At 39.7% G+C, this 24,408-nt stretch overlaps 1 protein-coding gene across 1 annotated transcript; it reads right to left on the bottom strand.

The window, feature by feature from the left end:
- Window positions 1-1,049: 1,049 nt before the first annotated feature.
- Window positions 1,050-23,746, bottom strand: LOC306958774 (hormonally up-regulated neu tumor-associated kinase-like; the record flags this gene model as incomplete). The annotated part of the gene is made up of 10 exons (XM_079550363.1): window positions 1,050-1,156; window positions 2,316-2,714; window positions 3,558-3,777; window positions 8,405-8,582; window positions 9,891-10,026; window positions 12,196-12,323; window positions 16,163-16,301; window positions 17,944-17,999; window positions 22,335-22,627; window positions 23,555-23,746. 10 exons carry the CDS (start codon window positions 23,744-23,746, stop codon window positions 1,050-1,052), a joined length of 1,848 nt encoding a protein of 615 aa, XP_079406489.1.
- Between the last annotated feature and the right edge of the window lie 662 nt (window positions 23,747-24,408).

Raw genomic sequence — 24,408 nt, forward strand, 5'->3', positions numbered from 1 at the left:
ATTTTAGTAAAACGATCCTAGAAATAAGAAATGATGTTGCCTTGAGGATGGAAAAACTAGAAAGAGGTGGCAGGGACCCCACAAAGACTTTCACTCACTTAACATGGGCTTTGTTTTAGTCAGGATCTGTACTGGGGACTAGGTATTCTCTTGTGGCTGTCTTCTCTTTGGCACTCACATAGACACATGTGGAGTGAGTTGGTAAAGGAGAAGCTTCTCTTGCTGTCCTCTAAGAGCTTTCGCAGGGGATGGAAGATGATGGTAGAGCTGTTTGGAAAATGAACTTTCAACTCAGTGGAAAAGTTAGAGTATTTTGATGCTATTGTCATCTGGAATTCAGGGATAAAGACAAAATATTAGAAAGTGTCAAGGAAAGAAATTTTTCATGGAAAAAAATGATGTGGAGGAAAAAGCTTTTGGACATTTATGGTGAGATTGAAGTGCTTCAGTATTGTGAAAGGAAATAGTAAATTGAAATGTCAACTTACAGCTGAAACCATTTGTGTCAAACTCTATATTCAAACAAAAAGCATTTTCTAAGGCAAATGCAAAGCTGAAAATGCTGAGACACAAACATTGCATAAATTCTGCGGGAACCAGGTTTTCCAAGAAAAACTTTATCTGAGAATCACTCAGCTACCTCCAGGTTTTGACTTTTGTAGTACCACGGTCTCTGCACTGCTTGTTAGCTTGGGAGCTCATAAAGCAATTGCCAGGTTTGTGTTCGCTCATCATTTGCCCTGTCCAGAAACCAGGGGCCCTTCCTTCCCCTCTGGGTTTTTTCTATAACTCAGTGACTAGAAGGTACATACTCCTACAGTCCACAACTTCCTCCTTCCCTAGTTGAAAATGGATAACTGAGCAAAACCTAAGGCACTGAACTGTAATGGACTTAGCAGTGCTTAAAATATGAGGAGGCAAAGAGCTTGGATTCGTAAATTTATGAAGAAAAACAACAGCGTAGAACTCATCAAAATCTATGGTTGTTTAAGCAAAAGCAATGTCATGAATTTAGTTGCAGGAATGACTACCCAAGTGATTCCTAAGTATCATCTAGCATTACTTAGAAATCTTTGGAAACTGTCTACTTGTAACCTTGCAAATATGAGGAATCCCAGTGTATCTTCATCTCTGTTGTAGTGAACTGATCTCAAATCTGTTAAGAGATACAAATTGATATAAAATTGATTTGAGGACAGACTTGGGTTCCAAGTTTAGTGCTATGAAAACATAACTAAGAAGCGTAAACTGAAAGCAAATGCATGTTTTTAGTAGTAAGGGACAAATGTGGCAAGGGCACAAATATGCAGTTGGAATTAGGTTGTTAAATTTACACGGAAGTGTGGATTTGTTCTTTTCAGGGGAGATACGTTGCAGTCTCCATTAATTAGGATACACACAATTAAAAATAATAAGTAAGTTTAAGAGCAGGGCCATGACTACTCTGCTTATTAAGACAATTTTAAAAAATGTATTCCTACGTTGTTAATTCTTATTTACCTTTTGTATTATGTTCACAGCTTAATGAAAACTGCCTGACCAGATTTATTTCCTGAATTGTGTGCATAAGCACAAGTAACACACGTTTGGAACAATGCATGTATTGATTCAAAATACTTAAAAACGTCTTCTGTCGTCACTTTTTCACTTAAATGTACTGAATACTGTTCTGTTACATTGGTGTTTATTCTTTTGCATCTTTGGTGTGCTCCAAAAAAAATCTGTAATCCAATTTGTGATAGAAGTCAGAGGCTACACATATAATCCTTTTTTTGTGTTTAGAGGTGTCATGTATTCATATTTAATAAATCTTCCTTCCACTTCTCCCTTGGTTTCTGACCATCCTTATTTCTTTCCCATTCTTTCCACTTTTTTTTTTTTTTTTTTTTTTTTTTTTTTTTTTTGCTTCTGATGTGTGTTTTTTATTTATGTAAAATTTAACCTTAAAATCTCTGCTTTTTCCCCAAGCCTGGCTTGGTATGGTGGAGATAAAGCTGGAAGATTTAGGTCTGTAGTTTTAGATGTACATCTGAGTTGGTTCGAGTTTTTCTTAGCTTTCTTGTTGCAACAATAAATTGATTTTTCTTCAGACTGCTTCAAACTTCTTACAGTAAGTATTTGCTCATGGGACATGGGGAAGGCTGGTGGTTTTGAACCACTGACTAAAAGCAGCGGGCAGATATTTGTATGTTGCTGTGATCTGCCCAGCCTGGAAATCTTTCTAGCCTTGGTTTCTCTCAGGGCAGTTTGTTGCAGTCTGGGAAGAGGGGAGATCTGGGGAGAGACAGTCATTGGGAGGTTGGTGCCTTCTTTACCAGGGTGCCATTTTATTGGCATGGAAATACTGTCATCTACTGCCTTCAGAAGATCTTTAAACCTCAAGTCCTGCTGAGGCAAAGGACTCCTGGTAATAGTTCTGTTTTCCATTAGTGACTGAGGAGGCACTTTGCTTGTGCTTGTCACTGCTTGGATGTTTGAAGAAGGAGGTTGGTTGTTTGCTACTGTGGCCTGTGATTTCTCCTGAAGACCTGATTTTCTGGCTACAGTCAAGTCCTCAAAATCCTTCAGATTCTCCTGAAAGTCCAAAAGTGGCTGATATATAGGTTCATGTAGTGTATTTTTGCTTGATGATGTAGGAAGTCCAAGATGAACCAACTCTCTGTCTGCAAACTTGGAAACTAAATAGAATATAGGATGAGTCAGATTGGTTTTTGCTGTAATGAAGAAAAATGGCATGTTAATATCAAAACAGCTTTGTCACGTATAAAAAAAATGATTGTTTATAGACTGTGTATAGATTGTTTATAGAGCGCTTGTAAAGGCATATTGCCTCCTACGTCTTGCACTTAAGATTAAAAAAAAACCCAATGATATGGAGGTAAGCAACCAGCTTACCTGGCGTTCTGATTGGGTGAGTAGTCTTAAATGAGCATCTCTGCCTAAAGCTGCCTGCCTTAATTTCTGTGTCCATTATTCTTTTATGTTTCTGGGGCTATTTATCCAATTAATTTAACTGTATCTTATGCGTAAGTAGATGTAGGCATGCAGTAACCACAGCAGAAATAGGACTATGTTCAGATCTGGAGTTTGATCATGCAATATTATACACTTACAAGTACATGTATTTTTGAAGACTATTGAAAATAATGCCATGCAAGTGAGTGCAACACCTTCTTGAGTAGCAAAGGTATGACTCTTGCACCATACCCACATTCAGCTTGGGAATTCAAATGATGTCTTTTTTTTTTTTAACAGATAAACGTCTATTTTTCAAGGCACTGTAGTAACTAACCTGCATAATGACATACAATTATTTGTAAAGGGAACCTGCAGAGTATAAATTAGATCAGATATAGACTTGCTAGCTTTTTTTTTTCACCGGATTAGCATTAAATCAATAACCAAACTTGAGGGTGAAAAACAATTTCTCAAAATATTTGTCATTTCAAAGCAAAGTGAAAGGATATTTCTATGCCATTTTCAGGAACTGTGTTCTCTTTTATATTTCCCAGATGTACATCCTAGAACTCTTTCAGGCCAAGATGCCAAGGCAGTACCTTTTGTCAATTTTTCCTGGTTTTCAGATGTAATTGCAATCTCATCTTGTTGAATAGCATCTGGCATTGCCAGGGTTACTACAGAAGGGAAAGTCTTACTGTCATGATTTCTGAGATTTTCCAGAGTGTCCTTTTCATCCTGCTGGGAAATTGGAATTTCTGACTCCCCATTCACGTGTTTATTGGGATTAATATTGTGCTTTTCTACGGTGCTTTCCCTCTGCAAAATTATCAAACAGAGTTCGATTAGTATGGAACAAAAAAACACTTTGAACTTCAAAGGAAATCACAGTATAACATGTATAATGGGAAATCTTGCTTATACACAGACCCTATTTTTACAAACCCACGGTTCCTCTGAGCAGACCCCATGCCAGAGGTTCTTCTTGAAACTGTGCTGCACGTGGACTGACAGACCCTTCCTCCTTCCATACAGGATACAGGGAATTTTGGTGAAAACCCCTTATAAATATCCTGCTACAGCCTGAAACCCCATGATGAGCTATCTGCACCACGTGCTGTTTCTCCTAAGACCCTCTTCCCTTAGGGCTGGCCTTCTTGAAAAAGATGTTTCTGCAATGCATGAATTGTCTGCATGGATGTTCCAGTTCAGTACCAAGCTTTTTTTTTTTTTTTTTTTTTTTTTTTTGTACATTTTCTGTATCATATCTGACAGACCCACTTTGCTGACATACAGTTGCCACTTCAAGGATTATCTATAGTGAGTTTTGATCTTTTCACTGGCATCCCCACCTCATACACTCTTCTTGCTTCTGAAAAAAAAAGTAGGTTCTTTCATTCTTTTCATAGAAAAATATTCTCCTTGTGAATGATACGTTTTTAATATAGTGAGCCATCAGAAGAAAAGTGAGAGTAATTTTGGAGAAGAGGTAGTTTTGAAAGTTTGCATGTATTTTGTGAGATAGAAAAATATTTGGAAAAATCTTAAGGGCCTCAAACCTCATTCTTGTGGGGTTACTCCATCCTTCCTACATATTTGCAGCACCCAATCACAATCAAGGAAATTATTTTTTAAGTATTTATAAGAAGAAACACAATATGGTAAAGTTGACAACATATTGCTAAAACCACATTAGATCAGCTGGGAATTGGAGATGTCATAAGCATTTTAGGCTCTGCAATCAAGTAGTCCCCCAGGATTTTACACACTGCTAGTTAAGAAAACAAATTTTCATCTTACATTTTGCAAGCTGTCACCTTATATACAGTATATCAGAAAACTTGCCATGACTGCTTTTACTGCCAGACCTCTTAAGAGCTAATTGGTTAAGCACCTGGGCAGGAAGCTTTTTGGCAAAAACGCTATTTTCTGCAAGGACTAGCTATAAAGTTCTGGATGGCAAATTGTAATCATTAAGGCTCCCACTTCTACAACAGAACACATAAAATGTAAATACATTGCTTGGAGAAATTACGATGCATAAAAGTACAGGCTGTGTTTTAAGTTTATCCAATGACTTATGGCTCAAATTTGAACATGGAAAGGATCTTATGCTTTTTTTCAGGGTCGAGCTTTCAGCAGACTTCTCTAATTGCACCCAGGAAAATGAGAATCCCATCTGTTTGCATCCAACAAAACTATTATTTGTATGTACAAATGTTAGCTTGTGTATACAAGGAGGAGCTGCAAACACAATGACTCACACTGTTTTCCCAAACACAGGTTTTTTTGTACATGAAAAATAATTTCCATGGGCTTTTTTTTTCCAGTGGTAGAAGTGCTGCTAAAGATTTGTCCCCAGGAAATTGTATGTTTCTTTGGTATTGTGTTAAAAATCACAGCCCAGTCTGCTGCCTGGAATGAGTTGAACATGGTGGTTTATGAATATATGTTTGGATACCAAACATGTTTTGCTCTGATTGTACTGGTCGAGCTTTTATTGCATGTTATTCATGAGCACTGTCATGAACACAAATACTTTTCTGTTTGTGTTGATATTTGATATATTTGGTTCTTTACAGGCAGAACTTTCAAAGGAACTGGATGCCAACTTTCTCAACAATTAGCTGAGGAGAAGGAGGCTTCTAGCTTCCTGGTATTCTTTTACAAATGTTAGGTCTCCATCAACATCTCTTTTCATAGGCAGACAAGAATGCACAATATCCTTTACGGTCCTAAACAGAAATCATTTCAGTGAATGGTGGATTATTTTCTGCCTCTTGGTTTTACCTGTGACTTTGTTAGTTGTTATTATTTGCTTCACTCAGATTTAAACTGGCACTCACTTAGATGTAAAAGTGAATGTTTATGCATTAATTTTATGCCCATGAGTTCTTGTTGAACTCCATAAAGTTAAAGCAGATGCATACGTTTGCAAGTTCTGGAAAGCTGAAAAAATGTTGTGTGGTTTATTGACGTCTCACACACTGCTAGTAATAAATAGCAAATAGTTGGCATTATGCAGAACAGAAAGAACATCTATCTATGCATTTTGAAATATCCTTGGCATAATTTGCAGTACAAGTATCAAATACCCATGCTGTTGTAATTAAGCTCCAGTACCACTACCAGGGGCTGAACTAGAAGGTGAAGAAAAAGTGGCAGGCTTCCCCTCTCACCCTCTGTTGACATCCTCACACTCCTGTTTTGCAGCCACAGCCAGGCAATGCAGCCTGCCAGGGAGCATGTGCTTGGCCTCTTCTGGACCAAAGAGTAGAATCCTCCCTAGGGCTGTTGCCCCACCAGAGCCTTTCTTTCTTTTTTCTATTTACTCCATTTGTGCTTTGGGCTGTTTTCTCTTTGTGTCAGCATATGTGTAAAAGATATCTTGATATCTTAGCTAGCCTTCCCCAGTCCCACCCTTTTTGTTGCCCGAACCTCAGCCTTTCTAGGCAGTAGGAACACTATTGGAGAAACTGGCAAGGAAACAGCAGCACTGGTCGTCATTGTTTGAAAGAGCTCTTTGGGAAGAGTGACTAAGGCTTGAATGAGAAGCTTCTGAGAGGTGATCATTGTTAACTACAAGTGTTTGCAGAGCCTAACTGCCAACAAGGGAGAAATAATCATTTTCATAATGCAAAAGAATGTAAGTGGGATTAGAGAGATACAATTAAGTAACAAACAATGTAGAGTGAATATTTGGGGAAAAAAAACACATGAGTTTTATGAAAACTCTTAGTTAACAATAATCTCTAAATAGTACTGCAAATGGTGCTCTAAATGGTAGCAGGTTGTGAGTTTCTTAGTTTAATGATATCATTTACAACCTCTGTGATTATAAGCAATAGGAAACAAGCCTTTAATGACAAGGAAAGATTTCCATTGTTCTCTTAGTAACAGATATTACAAAGCATTGTTTATGTTAGAGTCCAATCTGCCACAATTATTCATCACAGGAAAAAAAAGCACAACATAGTCATGTCTTTCTTAAGTTTATCCTCTTCTCCTTCTTGCTCTACCAAAATCTTCTGCCTGCTTGGGCAACACATATATACTGAGAGTTCAAAACAATTATCCATACCACTATTAGCTAGCAGCCAGAACTGCTTTTTAGTCTGTGTTTTAATTCCACTTGGCCATCTGCCTTGGGAGGACCCTTTGTTTCTGGATGGAAGGAAGCAGCACAGACAGCTTCTTAGTTTGTACCCTACTTTGTACACTTGCTCACTCCTCTGCCCTACTGGACGAAGTGGCAGAGGATTTGAAATGCTGCCACTTAGCCATAAGGTTCCATCTTGGAGAGCTGTAAATCAGCTTGATATCCAGAGGTTCAAGAAAATTGGTCCACAGCCTTGACAACACAGCTCCTTCTGTCTGAGTTGTGATTTAGTGGACTCAATTTAAAATTACGATAGAAAAAAAGCCAGATATGTGAAGGTTGCCTCCTCCCCCTATGTACGTACATACTCCCCTACTCATAGTTTTGAGTTACGGCTCTGCCTGCAAACACTGCTCAGGCTGCTGCTACCTTGGGGCTGTGCACTGGAATGGAGATCTGGATCTGCTCAAGCTCATCTAAATAATTTCTGGAGGAGTCAACTGGACCTTCTCAAAATACAGCTTCTCCGGGGTGAAGGTTTTGAATGGGAGGCTAATCGCTGATGTGTGTTGTTTTGTAGTTGAAACTTTTCCCACTGCACTTGTGTGTTAGAAGCTGGAACTTGGCTTCCTGTCTGTCCAGTTTCTGCCTGAAGCAAAATTTTTATGACTGAGCTGTGAACCCCTGAGTGGAGACGGTTGTAAAAGAAAAGCTTACAGCCTTTTTAACTAGTTGTGGCCTTACTAGTGATTACCGTAATATTTTCAATTTATTTTTAAAAAGTGTTGTTCCCTCTGATCTCACTCCATGTCCCCGAGTGAGTCAAAGCTGGAGTCCAGGGGTAAGATACAGTGGCAAAAGTGCCAAAAAGACACAGTGGCAAAGGATTTTACAACATTCATAGTTCTCCACTTGCCTCCCCAGACTTTGGACCATACCTGCATGGAGCAGTCTGGAACAGAAGGGATGGTAAGGTCGTTGGGATGCTAATGCTCCTTTTCCCAAAGGAAAAATAATCTTTTATGTAAAGCATATTAATTCTCAATCCCATTACAACCACCAGCTCATTAAAAAAAATAAATAAAAATTGTTACTTAAAAAAAAAAAAAAGGATATTTGTCTCCGTGAAAAATCTTTTAAAATAATCACTGCTGAGAATGCCAGAATGGAGGCTTCCAAAGGCTGCACTTAGATATGCAATTTCGTTACCATTTTGGGTAAGTTTTGTCTCCATTCCACAACCTGCTTTTTTTTTATTTTTTCCTTGATGCTGCATGGCTGTAGCAATGTTCCTTGTAAGAGTAATGCAGAGAGAACACTGTGCATATCATGATCATCATGTCTCACCTGGATTCTTCTGTGTGCTTTCTGGCACCTGAGCAGCTTCTTCAGCAATAAGCAATAAGAAGCCATGGCAGAAGAAGGTCTGTTATTTATTAGAATTTTGGTAACTTCTGAAAGGCTGAATTCCATCATTTCTGTCATGTAGTTTAAAACAACAGGATTCAATTCGCTGAAGCAAAGTCTGAAACAGGAAAAAGTACTTAAACACAAGCAGTACATCCAGGCACAGTATCAGGATTTACTACAAGCAGGCAATGAATTTCCCATGCTGTATCTAGAGGTGGCTGAGCAGGTTGAATAGGCATAGTGTGATACTGTGTACAGAAATATTGCGCTTGGCTTTGCTAACCTCACTGCTGGGCTGAGGTTCTGTGACTGTAATATTAAATGCCTTATTGTTGATATAACTGATTACTCTGAAAGGACATCTACCAGGATTAGGTGGAAAACAGCATTTTCTCATTCCAGTGTGTGTATTTGAGTTCTCAATACAGTAATCTCAAATGGACTAAATCTCAAATGGAGGGCGATAGCAGGGACATAAGAGAGCAGGAAGAGCCTCGAAGGCGGGAAAACCTTAAAGGACAAGAAGATAAAATCCTAAGGAAAGTGTGGGATGATTTTTGGTTTTAGAGACCTGAAATAGCAAAATTAAACTAGTTATGTTATAATGGGAAATATTTTACTCACTGGGTGCTTTGAGTAGTAAAGTCTACTAGAGGCATTTTAGAAATACAGCGGCTGTGGGTTCTAAGGCAGTGAAGACGTATTTACAAACTTGCCTGCGGAATCACAGAATTGTAGAGATTGGAATGGACCTCTGGAGGTCCAACTTTGATGTTAATGGGAACAGCTGTATTTTAGTGGAAGAAGGGTCAGAGATAGGAGCAATGGGCAGTTCTCAGAGAAACGAGGAAATTGCAGCTAAGTTTCCAATAGCCCTGGCTATGATTGACGGTAGAAGACACAGATTGTAGTAGGAAAGCCTTCTGTGCTTCCTGTAGACACCAGTGAGGAATTCAAGCTTCTATAATAGTCTTAAACAATACAATGGCTTGCTAAGGAAAAGTGAAGACTAATTATGTCCAGTTACGAAGATGGATGAGTATCAAAATCTTTAGAATGACAGGACATTCAGTGTAAAATAAAAATTTCATTCCCTCAGGTAGAAATCTGAGACCTTGTTATGCAGGAAAAGATTAAAAGCAAACTCCTGAAATTAGTGGCACTGGTGAGGCATGCCAGGAGCAAAATTACTTATACCAAGAATATGAGCAGTTTCATAAGAACGTTTTCTCTCACATAAAATCTATCTGTGGTTAGAAAAGTTGACACATTTTCTGAAATAAAATTTCAGAAATGGCATTTTGGAGCACCCTGCAACCAGTAACAAAGATTTCTAAACAAAAACCTAAAAAGAACAATTCTGCCCTCTCCAAGCCCCAAATCCTGAAAACCCCGGCTCAGAGGGAGATGTGAGATAAATTACCTGTTCTCACTGGCAGTAGTGTTCAGGATTTTCTTGGCGAAACCTTCGTTCAACCATTTGTCTTTCATTGCTTCTTTGACTCCAGGCCTCTTAGCAGGATCAGGCTCAAGTAAGGACTGCATAAAGTGTACAGCTCCTGCATAGGATTTGGATGAAATGGTATAATTTCCAGTAAGCCTTGATTATTCAGGCATGTCAACATTTTCCTTCTTTGGAAATGTTGCACGTACACTGCTTCTCTACATTATAAGAACCTAAACTAAAATCCACTCTCCAGGGCTACTTTCTCCATAAGACAGCTCCAGTTCTCCTGAGGCTGCTGCAGTCCCATGTGGTGCCCCTGTGTCTCCCAGGACATCTGAGCAAGTTGAACAGCATGGTCCCTGCCAGGAAGCAACCTGTGGATGCTGCTATGGATGTGGCATAGGACCTTACTTCCTAATCTGCTTGATTTATCTCGATGAATGTGGTGTATGGAATCAACAAGCAACTGCAGCATTGTGCCCACTCAGCATTTGATTAAGGCTCCGAAAAGGGGCACCTGAAGTTATTTTGTCCAACAAAGAAACTAATCACACTGATAAAATTTTGTATGGAAGGAGGGAAATGCACCCCTGTGCCCAGATAACATAATGTGCTTTGACTTCCTAGTGTTGGGTCAGAGCAAGCTTAAATATTCCCGTATGTTGGCCACCTAGTTTCAATACTGCATAAAGTCCCTCTTTTTTTTTTTTTTTTAATTTAAGAAAACTCCGCCAAATTCTTCCATATTCCTTGGGGATTCTTTAAAATGAGCAAAATGGCAAGTGAGCATTAAACTGGGGACATAATGCTCCTTTTACTTTGTAATCTCCTTCAGAAGAACTTAGATTCTGAAGTATGCAATGCTGTGCTACTGTTGTCTCACTAAATTCCCAGTGGACAAGGAAACAATGGAGTTATCCACAATCTTCCACTGACTGTGTGGGCTTTGTAGAAAAACAGAGATAATGTATTTATTAGTAGCAGCTATAACAATAGCATAAATAAGAAAAATCAGAAATATTATAATTGCATCAGTGGAGAGCTTGTAGAAAAATGGATCTGCCATCTGGTAGTCAATCTCCAAAGAAAGATAAATAAGTAAGAGTTTAATGCGCAAATATTCTGGAGAGCTAGAATAGATATCCTCATACCATTTACTGGGGGAGAAAAAGAAATTATATTATCACTTTATCTTAATATTGTGACTGCAGACAAGATCCAGCTAGCTCATCCTGGAACTGTCTGCTGCTTCCCAGTGCTTGGCTGTAGGCAGCCACTGCAGCTCATCTTGGTTCCCCTGCTCATTCCTGCCTAATGTCGGAACAAAGCTACTCAAAGTGATGGGGGGGCCTGGACTTGGACTGGCAGACTGCTGGGCAAGACCCAGATTATTCTCTGCCTTCTGCCTTCATCACTGAAACTGCAGGATTTAAAGGGGCTGTGAGAAGCTGCCAAATTCTGTGATAGTCAACAGAGACGATGCCAGTCCAGGTATAGAAAAAATAGGGACTAAAGCCAGAGCTGTGTAGGAATTCTGAGCTTTGTGGAAGTAAATTTTTGAACACAGATCCAGAATGTGCATATACCAATACTGCTTCTGTGCTTTAGAGCTGCAGGCTCTAATCCAGGCTACAAAGTACATTTGCCAGTAGAAGACTCCGTAAGTTGTAGATTGTTAAACATTGTCAGTAAACCTAGGTGGAAAAGGCTGTATTTCAGTGGTATTTTTTCTCATGAAAACATCAGGATTCATCATTTCCTTAATTACTTAGGTGCTTTGGATTTTGTTGTAGTCAAATGTAAACCATTCAGGAAAAAAAAAAAAAAAAAGTTTAATGTTTTAATAATTTAAAAGTGTTTTTTGGGGAAAAACAAGAAAGAGTGCTTAGCTATAACCTGCATATGGTGCACTGAACATGATGGTTCAGTTTACTCATTTACTGCACAACTGCTCTTTTTGTGTAAAAGTAATGTACGTTTTATTCCACCTGTATATAAGAACCAAGCACAGTGGTCTTTTGAAAAGAGACAGCAGCGTCATCTTCCTACTGGGCTGTCAGACACAGATCTTGTCTAAGACACATAAACTACTTCTAAGAGAAAACAAGCAAACTAGAAAAGGTTCATACTATCTGCCAGAGAAAAGTTTATAGTATTGATAAATTGACTTTATCTCATGAATTAGACCCTTATATATATATATGTATATACATATATATATATATATATATATATATATATATACACACTGATATTCTTTATAAAAAATTGAGTGCATTACCAGGGGAGATATCTGATGGAATTGGGCTGATTTCTCCAACAACCATCTTTTGATGTAGTTGCTTGATATTAAAAGGCTCCACTGTGAAGGGTAATGTGCCAGTTAGCATAGCAAATATGCTAACACCGCTGTAAAAGAAAAAAACGCAAACATTAGAGCTCCTGATAATGCTAATAAATACCCTAAAAAAAAGAAAAATGGCAATGCTGAGTTGGGTTTCAGAGATTTGCCTTCAGTGTCAAGAACAAGTTTACAAATTATCAACTCCAAACAGAAATTTGCACTGAGGAGGCATCTTACACTTTTTCTGTTGAGTAAATCCTGTCTTATTGATAAAAGAATACTGTGGGAAGTGTGCATAAAAGAATCTGTACAGTGAGTGACTGGAAAGCCTGCACTGTTGAAAGTGGAAAGCTGCTGTTTATTTTTAAAATAAACTCATTGAAGTGTTAGTGCCATGTACCCAGCCCATCAGAATAAAGTATTTCTGTTTCAAAACTGAGTGACAACAAAGAACTGCAATTGATCTGCTAGATCCTGTTCCAGATAGTAATTCAATTCTTCTTGCTTTGCTCAGATTGCTAAATTAGGTGTGACTTACGCCTAGAAGGCATTCATTTGGTAACAACTTGCTGTTGACTAGAGACCTAAAGCTTTAACTCTTGCAAAATATAGCAGTTTGCTAGTATGATGATCAAGCTTTAGGAAGGCTGAGGACACTTGGGTTGTCCATTCTGGAGAAGGCTGAGAGGTGATACTGCTCTCTACAAATTCCCAAGGAATGTAGAGGGAGGTGCTGGGCTCTGCTCCCTGTGACTGATGACATAACACATGGAAGTGGCACAGTGCTGCGCCAGGGGAGGCTCAGACTGGACATTAGGTAAATTTCTTTACGTGAATGCAGTCAAACACTGGAACAGGCTTCCAGTCTAGAGAAGTTGTTGATGACCCATGGCTATCAGTGTTCAAGAGGCATTTGGATAATGCCTTTAATAAAATACCTCAACTTCTGGTTGTCTGTGGAGTGGTCCAGCAGTTTGATTTAATGATCTTTGATGGTTCCTTCCAACTGGAATGGCATATTCTGTCCTATCCTATCCTATCCTATCCTATCCTATCCTATCCTATCCTATCCTATCCTATCCAAATTGTTGAGTTGGATTGCATTTGAACTTGCAACCTGTGGATTAATTCTTCTAATTGCTAGAATTAGACCAGGGCTTGCATTACTTTAAGCAGCTAAAATCTAGGCATCAGTAGTTACCAACAGAAAGACACAAGCCTCTCCAGAAGTTGTCACAACAACGTAATACAGCTATTTGGTCCACAGTTAAGTGTTTCAGGAGATGATCTATCTCTCTGCGCTGACAATAGCAGGACACTACCTGCCTGGAATAACAGATGCCTGGTTGTTAGATGGCCAGAGCTAAGTGAGATCAATCTCTTCTCACTTTATCAAATCATCTGATAAATATAGTCCTTGAAAGAAATATTTGTTGTACAACTTCCCTGATGAATTCTTTGAGGAAAGGCATACAGAGATACAAAAGATACAAAAAGAGATATTGCAGTGAAACAGCATGGAAATGCTTGTTGACTGGAGTAGCAAGGATTGTAGTTCTATAATCCATAACGTTGTGTGGGTTAAATTCAGATGGATTCAAAGTAAGAGGAGAGCCACTTTATTCTCTCTGTTGAATAGGAGCAGCATGCAGTACAAATGTATCTCTAATATCATTACAACATTAAATACATTTCTGTTTTCAACTCTGCAAACACTACCTCACAGTTTAACTTTCTGGTTATGGTATGCACAATTGGTGCATTAAACTGGCAATAGTTCTTTTCATCATCCTACTGAGTGGAGAAGTCCCCAAGGAAAGGGAATTTGGGGAATGGATAGAGCTGCTGTCCTAAAATCTCCTTCAAAATCTGGTTTACAACATGTAGCACAAAGTAGGTAATTGTATCTGGAATTGTAGTGAGACTCAAACATTAGCTGTAACAGACTACTTCTCTACCCCACCAAACTGTCTGGATTAGTTTGGATACAGCAGCTGCTTTCTTAATTCATCTTGTGCACAACAGCTAATCATTTTCCAGTTCTCAAAAAAAAAAAAAAAAAAAAAAAAAAAAAATCTTTAAAATCTTATACAGAAAAATCATCAGTAGGCAAAATGGGCTGTTCCATGTTGCCTCCAAGGAGCCTCAACTGTATTGCACTTCTATATATGGTTAGTTTTCTGAATGTGTTTCTGAAGGAATTTTGCTGCCTCCTTCGTCTGTAACTGCTCCTTGTCAGTCTTACTGTGTAAAGTCAAGCATTGGAATCCTTCAGTTCCATAGTCCAGTTGATTTGTAATCCTTCATTTATTTTGTGACAACAGGACTAAATTATCTGTCTAATCAATGTTAATCCATCAGAATTCCCTTTCCCATAATGAGAATGAGAACAATTCAAGTTAAACTGTAAATATGCTTTATGTTTAAGGCATATATCAGAATATGTCTGTGTTAAATACCAAGGGCCTTGCATGAATTGTATATAGCCCTTGATACGTTATGTGATGTTTATTAACAGAGTAAGCTCAATAGGTGGTTCTAAGGTTACTGCTTTGCCTTCATTCACCCATCTGAAATGTGAAATAAGTATAATCCTATTTAAGTGCTGACAGCATCCTTTAGACTTGATTCATCTGGATAATGTCTAAATATATTCAGAGTAGTGCTCTTGAAATCCAGACATACTGAAGTAGTTGAGTAGAATTTGTCCTTCATCCCTAACTTTGTGTACCATTAATATCCCATAAATTTAGAGGAAACTGAGGTATAAGAATCATGTCTAGGTCAAAACCCTAATATACTGTGTGTCTATCAGAAACAGGTCATGAGAAGAATAATGTACATTATTTACTTACGTGCATGTGTGTCTGTGCATGTATACACGGAATTGTAAAGCTGCTTGAGACAGGCAGTCTCTTAACGTAGATGCTCTGAATCACGCTCTGGGTGATACAATCCCTCTCTCTTTTGAGCATACAGTAACACAAAGCTTTCACTTTAGATATTTGAGTTAGATGCCTAAATGTAGCTACCAGCATTATTGTAGTTCAACTAAGACCCTCTATCCTCTCCAAATACACAATTTAGTAAGGACTGCCAAGAACTCCAGAAAGAGATTCCATATATTTGTAGATGGGCAAGGAGGTGAGCATACCAGTTCTGTACAACCAAGCCTCACTTTCCTTCTGACAGGTGTCCAAAATGAGGTGGTTTGGGTTTGGATCAAGTGCAATATTGCGTGCTGAGCAGCAGTAGAACATTGAACTCCATTAGATCAGTGCAAATGTGGAGTAGGATGGGATGAGGCTCTTCAAAGTTAAAAAATGCAATTACTCTTACATACCTTGTGAGCTGTTTGAAATTCACTGGCATTTATGATGGGCTTCGGTAGCACTCTGAACTTTTCCCACTTGTTAGTTGAGATACTGAAGTTTTGATTATTTATTTATTTATTTATTTATTTATTTATTTATTTATTTATTCTGGCAAAATATACCTTAGACAGAAAATGCCCATTTTCAGCATAGAACTTCAAAGAGCTGAACTTGTGTGCCAGAGTGACAGGAGGGTGAGAGGTTCATCTGGGGGACCATTACATGCAAGTTCTTTGTCACTTCAGTACATGTTCCTAAAGCCTGATGCTCTACCTCCTGTCAGCTTCCCTTGATATAGGGTTACTCTGGAGCAGTATGCATATTGCTCAGTCATTCTTCTTCTATGGTGTTTTACAATGAAAGCACATTTCAAAACTCATTTTTCATTCCCTTCTTTTTTCCTAGCAATCCTTCTCTGATGTCTTTTTGATACCCTAAGGCAGATTGCTCCTGCCCATTTTTATCAAGGTTATATCCAAACCATTAAGTGCTGAGAGTGTTTCAGTAAGTATATTTTTAGATCTACTTACATGGACCAGACATCCACCTTTGGGCCATACTTTCTATGAGCAAGGAGTTCAGGGGCAGCGTAAGCTGGGCTCCCACACTGGGTATGTAACAGCTCCTGAGAGAGACCCTCAAACTTCGCAGTATTGCTCAGTCCGAAATCTGATGGTCATAAAAATAAACAAAATTAAAGCAATCGTTTCTCAAAATACTTTACCAATTGGACAAAGACAGGAGAAAGACAAGGAACCAATACACACTATGAGTGCAGCTAACTGTACTTTATCTCCTTGCACAGCATTTGTAGTACTGCAGATGCCTTTAGGGCAGAGTTGCACATAATAGAGCAATCTTCTGTATCTGAAAAATGAGGACTACAGGAGGTTTGATTTCGTGAGGGATCATTACTTGCAACTGCAAAATATATGCAAAGCAGTGGTGACAAATAACTTAGATGTGCTGAAGCAGTTGATGGAGCCACTGCTTAGTCCACGCTACTTCACTGGTGGGCCTAATGTGGTGGTTGATAGCATGGGTACCCTGGCACACCCAAAGCAGTGGGTTGAGGACTGGGGACAAATGGAGGGTCTCCTGCTGTGTGACTGCCTCAGGAGATAGCCTGGGGTTGCTATCAAGAGAATGGGGCCTGTGGTCACTGTTGGTGGCCTAAACAAATCCCTGGGATTTGCCCAGAGGAGGAGGAGGAGGAGGAGGAGAAGAGTTCCTATAATCATTTACAAAGAGGAGACAAACTGAGTAAGCATCTCCTCAGGCATCATCTTCTCTTGGCTATATTTGCTGACTAAAACTGCTCACATAGCATTAGCATCTGGTGACATCTCAGCTTGCCTGGGTACAAACAAATGTGCTATGGATGACTGGAGCAGTAACAGCAAAGCTACCCATCCATGAGGCTGTACTCTGGCTTTGGGTTTGGTTTACCTATTCTGGCTTGCCTCAGTTGACTGCATACTCATACAGGAGCTCAGCCTTACAGCTGAGTGAGCAAGGTTGAATGAGTTACAGCATCTAGCTCAGCAGGCCGTGCTTTAAGCATGTTGTAAATACGGGGTAAAATGTGCTGGCTTAAGCCTTTTTCTCTGTATGTGTGCATGCATGCAAGGGTAGAGGGGAGAAGGTACAATCATACAGGATTGGCTGGCAATCAACCTGGGATGAAGAATTTGTTCCTTTTTTCTCAGAGGTGTTAAGCTTTCAAAAGTTTGGGAAACACTGGGTTAAACATGTGGTGTCTCTAAAAGTGAGCTTCCCTTGCGGGGATTTTTCCATGCGGTTTCTATAGCATAAAATTAATGTTTCTCTGAGCTGTGTTAACTGCTGAGTGAAAATTCTCCCATTTTTATAAATGCTTGCCCCAGAACCCTAGCAAAGTTTCTGTTAGTGACCAAATGATGAGGTTTCTAGTTCAAATAATGACTCAACAGAAGCTAGTGCACCCATACCCATGTTTTGCTCCCAAAAGATTTATTTCTTTACAAACCACTTCTACTAAGAACAGCTTTCTACACATAAAAGCTGTAATTTTTTTTTCTTGCTTCTCAGCAATACAGTAGGGAAAATGCCAAACAAAATTGTTTGCCTTGTTTTCCTGAAAGTATGTTTTAATTAAAGCTCATAAGCAAGCTGTGAAGTTAGACTTCATAATTTTCTTTATACTAAAAGCTACAATATAGTCACAGAATAATTGCAAATTCAGTCATATCAACGTGCTCTTTAAATAGTAGCTAAATTGTCACTGAAAGCTGAAGTAAAAAAGCTGAAAACACACCTAACATGTACATACCAACGATTTTGATGTTGTTGTTCTCATCGAGAAGAAAATTTTCAATTTTCAGGTCTCTGAAATGAAGACAGAAAGCAAACTTTGAGATTTCTGTTGTCCCAGTTAGCCATTTGTAGATATATTTTAGCAAAACTTAGTTGAAATAACAATAGCGCTGCCCAGCAATGCCTTACAATTGTAAAAAGATTCTAAAGTTTTCATGTTGTGGAAACTTTCTGTATTTAATGGAGGATTTTATGAGTATTTTTAAATAGATTCTTCGTTTTAGAAATCATCCATTCTGCTGGTGCATTATTTTAGAAAAGAAATAGTATTTCTTTGTTTGAGTGAAAAAGGAAGTTGCCGCATGCTTGGACCTACAGTGTTTTTGTCATTGCTTCAAGCACTGAGTGTTGTTGAGTATCTCAACTTTCCTGTGGAGTACATTGTGTTTGTGGGATTTGGATGATGAGGGGGAGAAGAGAGCCATGTCTCTTCGCCAGTGATGTTCCTGAGCTAGGTTGGGGCAGATACTTGAAGGTGTAGTCACCTCCAGATTTATGTCAGTACAACTAGGAACAGCCAGGAACAGCTGCCCCACTGGAGGATGTAACTCAGAGCTGCAGGGGTAATACTCCTGCCTGGCTCAGTGGCTTACTTGCTTATTGTGGGAACATTTATATCCTTACAAATTAAAACCAAAAGATAGAATATTGCTCCACAGCGGGGAGTGCCCAAGTGGCAGCTGAAATGTTTTGCAGCACAGGGGAATCCTCTGCTGGTGCAGGCTGGCTGTTGGCAGCCAGTCTTGCTGCCTACAATGCTTTGCTGGACCCCACTGTGGCCCCTTGTGAAATTGGAACTGGTGTGGCTGGCAGTGATGAAGAGTTTTCCCTTGGTTCTATAGGGACACGGAGAGGAGACGGTAAGTTTGAGAAGCAGCTGTGAGTATGTGGAAGTACTTTTGCTAGCCCAAAGACCTGCAAGTGTAGATGAGAACAAGCCAGGAGAAAGGATGGAAGGAAGAATAGGAGCACAGAACATGGGTTGGAAGGACCAGCACCATGCAGCCATCACTGTGCTTCTGCAGATATGGGATCTGGCAGTGTAAGGTGCTCCCAATGCCTGTTTTTCTGGGAGCATCTGTTCTTCTCAGTGGCTCTGGATGTGGCACTTGAAAAACTGCCACCCCAGGCTGAGAATGGGATGGGAATGGTTCTAATGATAACTTTTTAATAAATTTTCATTTGAATAGAGTGTGTTCTGGGGTGGCAAATCAGTCTGTGCCCAGAAGCTTGGAGGTAGATAAAAGATAACTTTGTACACTGTGGCTCAACTCCGTGCACTAAACTGTGTGGTTAAAATCAGTTGGGCTTCAGGCCACTGCAAATCTGACATTTCTATCATTTTTAAAACCCCATGGAGCACTCTGATGACTTTTACTACTCTCCAATTAAATGATATTACTTTGGATCCCCTTGACTGCTGGTCTGATCCCCACAACAGAGATGAGTGCTCAGTTAATAGAACATTTGTTCGCTTGCCTGATAAACTGATAATGATAGCTATTAACATTTACAAAGTGTCTGAAGTTATCCTGAATCAAAAATACATTTTGTTCTTTCTTTTCTGAAGGAAACTTTCCCAGAAATGGTGTAACTTTAAGTAACTTCATGCAATTTTTCTCATTCCCATGGGGACTTTGGAAAGAGTGCCTAGAGGGCAGCTTGTGATGTTTGTCCAGGTCTTTGGTTCAGTAGTGATTCAAAAGGATATATATGAGCTTTTTTTATGAGATAGGGGAAAATATCCAGGAAAAATATCCAGGAAAAATTAGAAATTGTACACATGGGCAGATTACTGACGCTTAGCAAACACCAGCTGTAGGAGATGGTAGCTGGCTGTGTGTGCATTACCCCATCCAGTTTCAAGGTAATGTGATTTAGCTTATATATATATATATATTTAGAGGCTTTAAAGCTAAGATGTATTACCTCACTGCTTTGGCATGTTTAGAGCAGACACAGGGATAGTTAGCAGAGCTCAGCTGATGAGTGCAAGCTTACGATGCTGCTCTACCTGTCTTTTGCCTCAGCCCTTTTGGACAGTGAAAAGTTGTGTAATGGATGAACAGGCAAATGAGGCCATGCGCTGTCTTGTTGGTTATTTTGTTACTTAGCTGTCAAAATCTACTGTGCTTTTTCATTATAGATAAGAAAAGTAGGCTCTGCCTTAATTTAAGCCATAAGCATTTGTTGGATCGGTGCTGATTTTTGTGCTGAACAGAAAAAGTGAAGCTCGTGGAAACAGAATAGCTGTCAAAATAGGGCACAAGATTTCTGATGGACCATATTAACTTGGACTAAAAATAGCTAAGGAAATGACCAATTTTCCCATCAAATATCTTATTAAGACGAAATACATTTTTTCAAAGGTATATTCCAGGTTTAAAAATCAGAAATGCACATGTGATCAAAAGTGAATTAAATTAGCCAATCCCTAAGCTCATCAGGTGGGAATGAGATCTTGTAGTCACCAAGCATCTCCATTCTAGTGGAGGTCCGTCCCAAGCATAGCTCTAGGCACTGGCACACAGTTATCCACCTCATGGAAGTGTTACCGTGGTGTCTGGTTTTACCAGCAACTTCCCAGCTTTTTCCACACCTATGGAGCAAACCAATTCCCAACAGCAAACTGGGGATCCCTCCCTTCCATTGGTGGAAGTAATGTGAAGAGTTGAGCTCTACTGACTACTTAGATGAGAAAATCAGATTGACTTTGCGAGGTAACTTTCCTATTTCTGCACTCATCTTGCTGGAAACATTGATGCCTTCTTTTCAGAAGAGGATACACCCACAATTATCCTCATTGGTTTAACCTCTGCAGTGAGTGGCTGTAAATCACAGCAATTGGAGATGAGCGTAGGAGCCCTTCCAGATCCACTGGATGTGCTGAGGATGGCAGGCCATCACCTTGGCAGGACAAATTTCTGCTTCATTCCAGTCTGCTTATGGTTGCAAGTTCATGGCCATTGCTATGACCCTCAAAGCTATCAGCAGATCGTAAGCTGAGGAACGTATCACCACAAACAAGTCTCCGCAGGAGCACTTTGCACTATTTTGCTCCTGACTGCTCTTAGAGCATGCAGTAAATGTCTTCTTTTGCAATGCTTTCCCAGCAAAACGATAACAACAGTTCAAGAGAGAAGGAGGGGAAGAAATCAGACTACTCCCCTGCTCACTTGGAAGAACTGTTTCCAAGCAAAGAGAAGGGAGAGGGCTTATGAAATTCATAAGGAATGTTGTCATGGGAAGAACTTAAACATTATGTTTGTGGGCACTGATGAAATGCTGTAAAATAGATTATCTAGGGAGCCAGCACGTCAGAGATATCAGTCTGTACTGAATGCATGAAGCCCCTTGTGTTTGTTTCTGGTGTTTTCTGTTTGTTTCTATGTTTAAATTCTCTAGGTAGATAATGACTCTTTCTTTTCTGTTCCTTATTAATTAAAAAAAAAAAATAATCAGTAATGACATGCTAGTTTGCAAGCATTTCATGTTTAGCACACAAAGCATTTGCAAATGCTGAGCCATTACATTCAAAGCTTATTTGTTTCATGTTTGCTGTAATGATGCAGTCAGCAGGATTACTTGTTAGGTCTTGGGGGCTTTCCCAATGAGTGCATTTATCATTTAAAATGAAGGATCTGATTGACTGTGAATTATTGCAGAAAAACAGAAAAAGATGGTGGGAAAAATTGCTTCTTGCTTTTTCTTCTGCTTAAAATGGAAGTCCTTATTCTGCTGCTCTTGGCATGTGCTCTGGGATTCATAGCAGGGGGAAGAAGATTAGCTCTCTTTGCTCGGGGCCCTCCAGCAGTAGAAGTCATAATCTGTTCCAGTAATGCAAAGGCCAATGTGGCGGGTCACTCAATGTGACCCACTGTATGATTTTCTCTTTGCAGCTGGTGAGCTGTGATTCTCCAGTAGCAGCTCACTCGATTGCTAGTCTGTCCTGGGTGATGGGTAGCTGTTTCACTATGTTGTGGCTAACCAAGTGAGATCAGTATTTATTTACATAGCCACTCTGGAATATTTGAACTTGATACAAGTTTGTCATCAGCTAATACTGAGATATTTGCGGCAAGGTGTTAATTTGTTGTGCTCATCAGCCTTTATCCCCGGTCTTTGTCACTTTACTCTCCCACTCTGCCCCCCCAGCACTGCATAGCAGCTTAATCTCTATAGCTATGGAAATAAAATGCTTTATTAACATGGAGTGATAGAATTTGTCTTTCGAAACACTATTTTTGGTAGGGAAAATTAAAGAAATTCTCTTTATGAATAAGAGTTCTCTTTTTTCTTGCACACTTTCTTGCTTTACTGTTCTTCGGGAGAAAAAAAACATCTTACCTGTGAACAATCCCATGGCAATGCAGGTACCCGACCGCAGACAGAATTTGCCTGGTGTATCTCCTTACTTCCCCTTCTTCCAGCCTCTGTTTGTCACAGATTCTGTCCAGGAGGTCCCCGCCAAGACACAGCTCCATCACCATGTAATAGGAGTTGTCAGTCTCCAGGGTCTCATATAGCTGGACAACATTAGGGTGCTTGATCATCTGGTGTATCCGGGGCTCCCGCTTCATGTTTTTTACCATGTAGGAATCCTGCTTGGCTTTTCTCTTGTCAATGACTTTTATGGCTACCTAAATTATAGGGTATATGTAAACAGGCAACAAGCTTTGCAACCCAGATTAATTTTCAAAAGTATGGGTGGTAAGCTGGCATGGGGGAAAACACATGGTAATCATGGTGTTAAGAACTGCTATCACTAAGTGAGTCATCCTCAATGGAAGAAAACACTTCTCTTTAAGGCCAAAGCAGGAAGGCTGAGTTCTGCCATAGACAACAGTCAGACTGCAATAGTCAGTATTTATATAACACTCTCAGTTACAAAAAACCTACATACTAACTTCATCTGCAGTGTACCACATCTTTTTTTCCAGTATGTTCCCCCCTGGTTTGGTCTAAAAGCCATCCATGATACAAGCAAGCTGGGATCAAAGGCTTTGCAGTTTGGGAAGTTAGTCAAAAAGTGATGCTACTGAAGCTGTAAGGAAAGCAAAAATCAAAAAAATGATTACAATGGTAATCCACCTTTTCACAGTTAGGGTTTGCGGTTCATTATTTCAGCCCTTCTGGAGACAACAGTTTATCTATGTCCTGCCATAAAAGTGAATGCACTTGGAGTGGATAACTTTCCAAATGTGTTGTCTGAAACCTTAAGGGTCAGATACTTGTCCCTAATTACTCAGCAAAGATTACCAGGAAAGCAGATTTGAAATTGTCCTTGTGCCATATCCAACTCTCTTTCACAGGGAGTTTATCTTTGTTGCCTATATTGTCTTATAATTGTGAAAACAGTTGTACTCAGTACATATTTGCACATGTGACTGATTATACACGAGCAATAAACTCAATTTATGAGGTTAATTTATGAGGATAAGGTTCAGAGGATAATTCGATGAGTAGATTGTGGTTTGCAGATTAAATGGTCTGCAGTTCTCTGACATAAGCTACTGCAAGGCTGCTCACAATGCCTGGTGTGCAGTGCCCTCCCACCGCGTGCTTACCTTCTCCCCCGTGGGGACGTGCAGCCCCTCCATCACCTTGGCAAAGGAGCCCTTGTTGATCATTCTGCCTACCAGATAAGTCCCCACTTGTTTGGTGTGAGGGAAATCCTTCCCACTCTCCTGAGGCATCTTGCTAAAACAAGCAGGTATTTTTATAGCCTTTTTCTCCCATTCTGGTAATATCCTGTCCATGTTGTCAGTTTCTGTCATTTTGTCTTCCAATCCTGCACTGGTTGCTGTGGGCATCCCTGGAGAAGTATTGCTGCTTTCTAGATGTAGCTTCTGATTCCTGGCAGCTCCAGGCAATAAGTCTTATGGTGCAGGTGCCACCCGCTGAGCACAGAGCAAGTAACGCTTTCCTTCTGTGACTTCGTTTTGTCACTGATCTCCACCCTGGGCACACGGCTCTGCTCAAGCGGAACCAAGTGGGAGATGATTAACCTAACCTGATACATGGTGTCAGTGAGTGTCCCAGAGCTGCTAAGCCAGGTGACACATAATCCTAGCACCAGCCTGCAACATGCTGCTCTCTTCCACCTGTAACAGCTCTCTAAACACACACTCAGTACAAGCTGCACCAAACTGAGCCATAAACCTCTTTGCTAGTGTGCAAGGGCCCACGGTTATTCTCAAAACACTGTGGTAGTGAACATCAGTGCAAAGCTGAGCTATGTACCTGATGCTGTACGAGCATTGACGCATTTGCTGTAAGGAGCACGTAGCACACACTTGTAGAGCATGTAACTCCCAGAGTTCTGAGCTAAGCACAGGTCTCATAGATATCTTTCACTTCCTGGGACTTGATTCCCGTTCTGTAAAATGTAGCAATATGTGATAGCATTTTTCTCCTCAGA

The sequence above is a fragment of the Tetrao urogallus genome (genome assembly GCF_951394365.1).
Source record: "Tetrao urogallus genome assembly, chromosome: 2".
Classification (NCBI taxonomy): Eukaryota; Metazoa; Chordata; class Aves; order Galliformes; family Phasianidae; genus Tetrao; species Tetrao urogallus.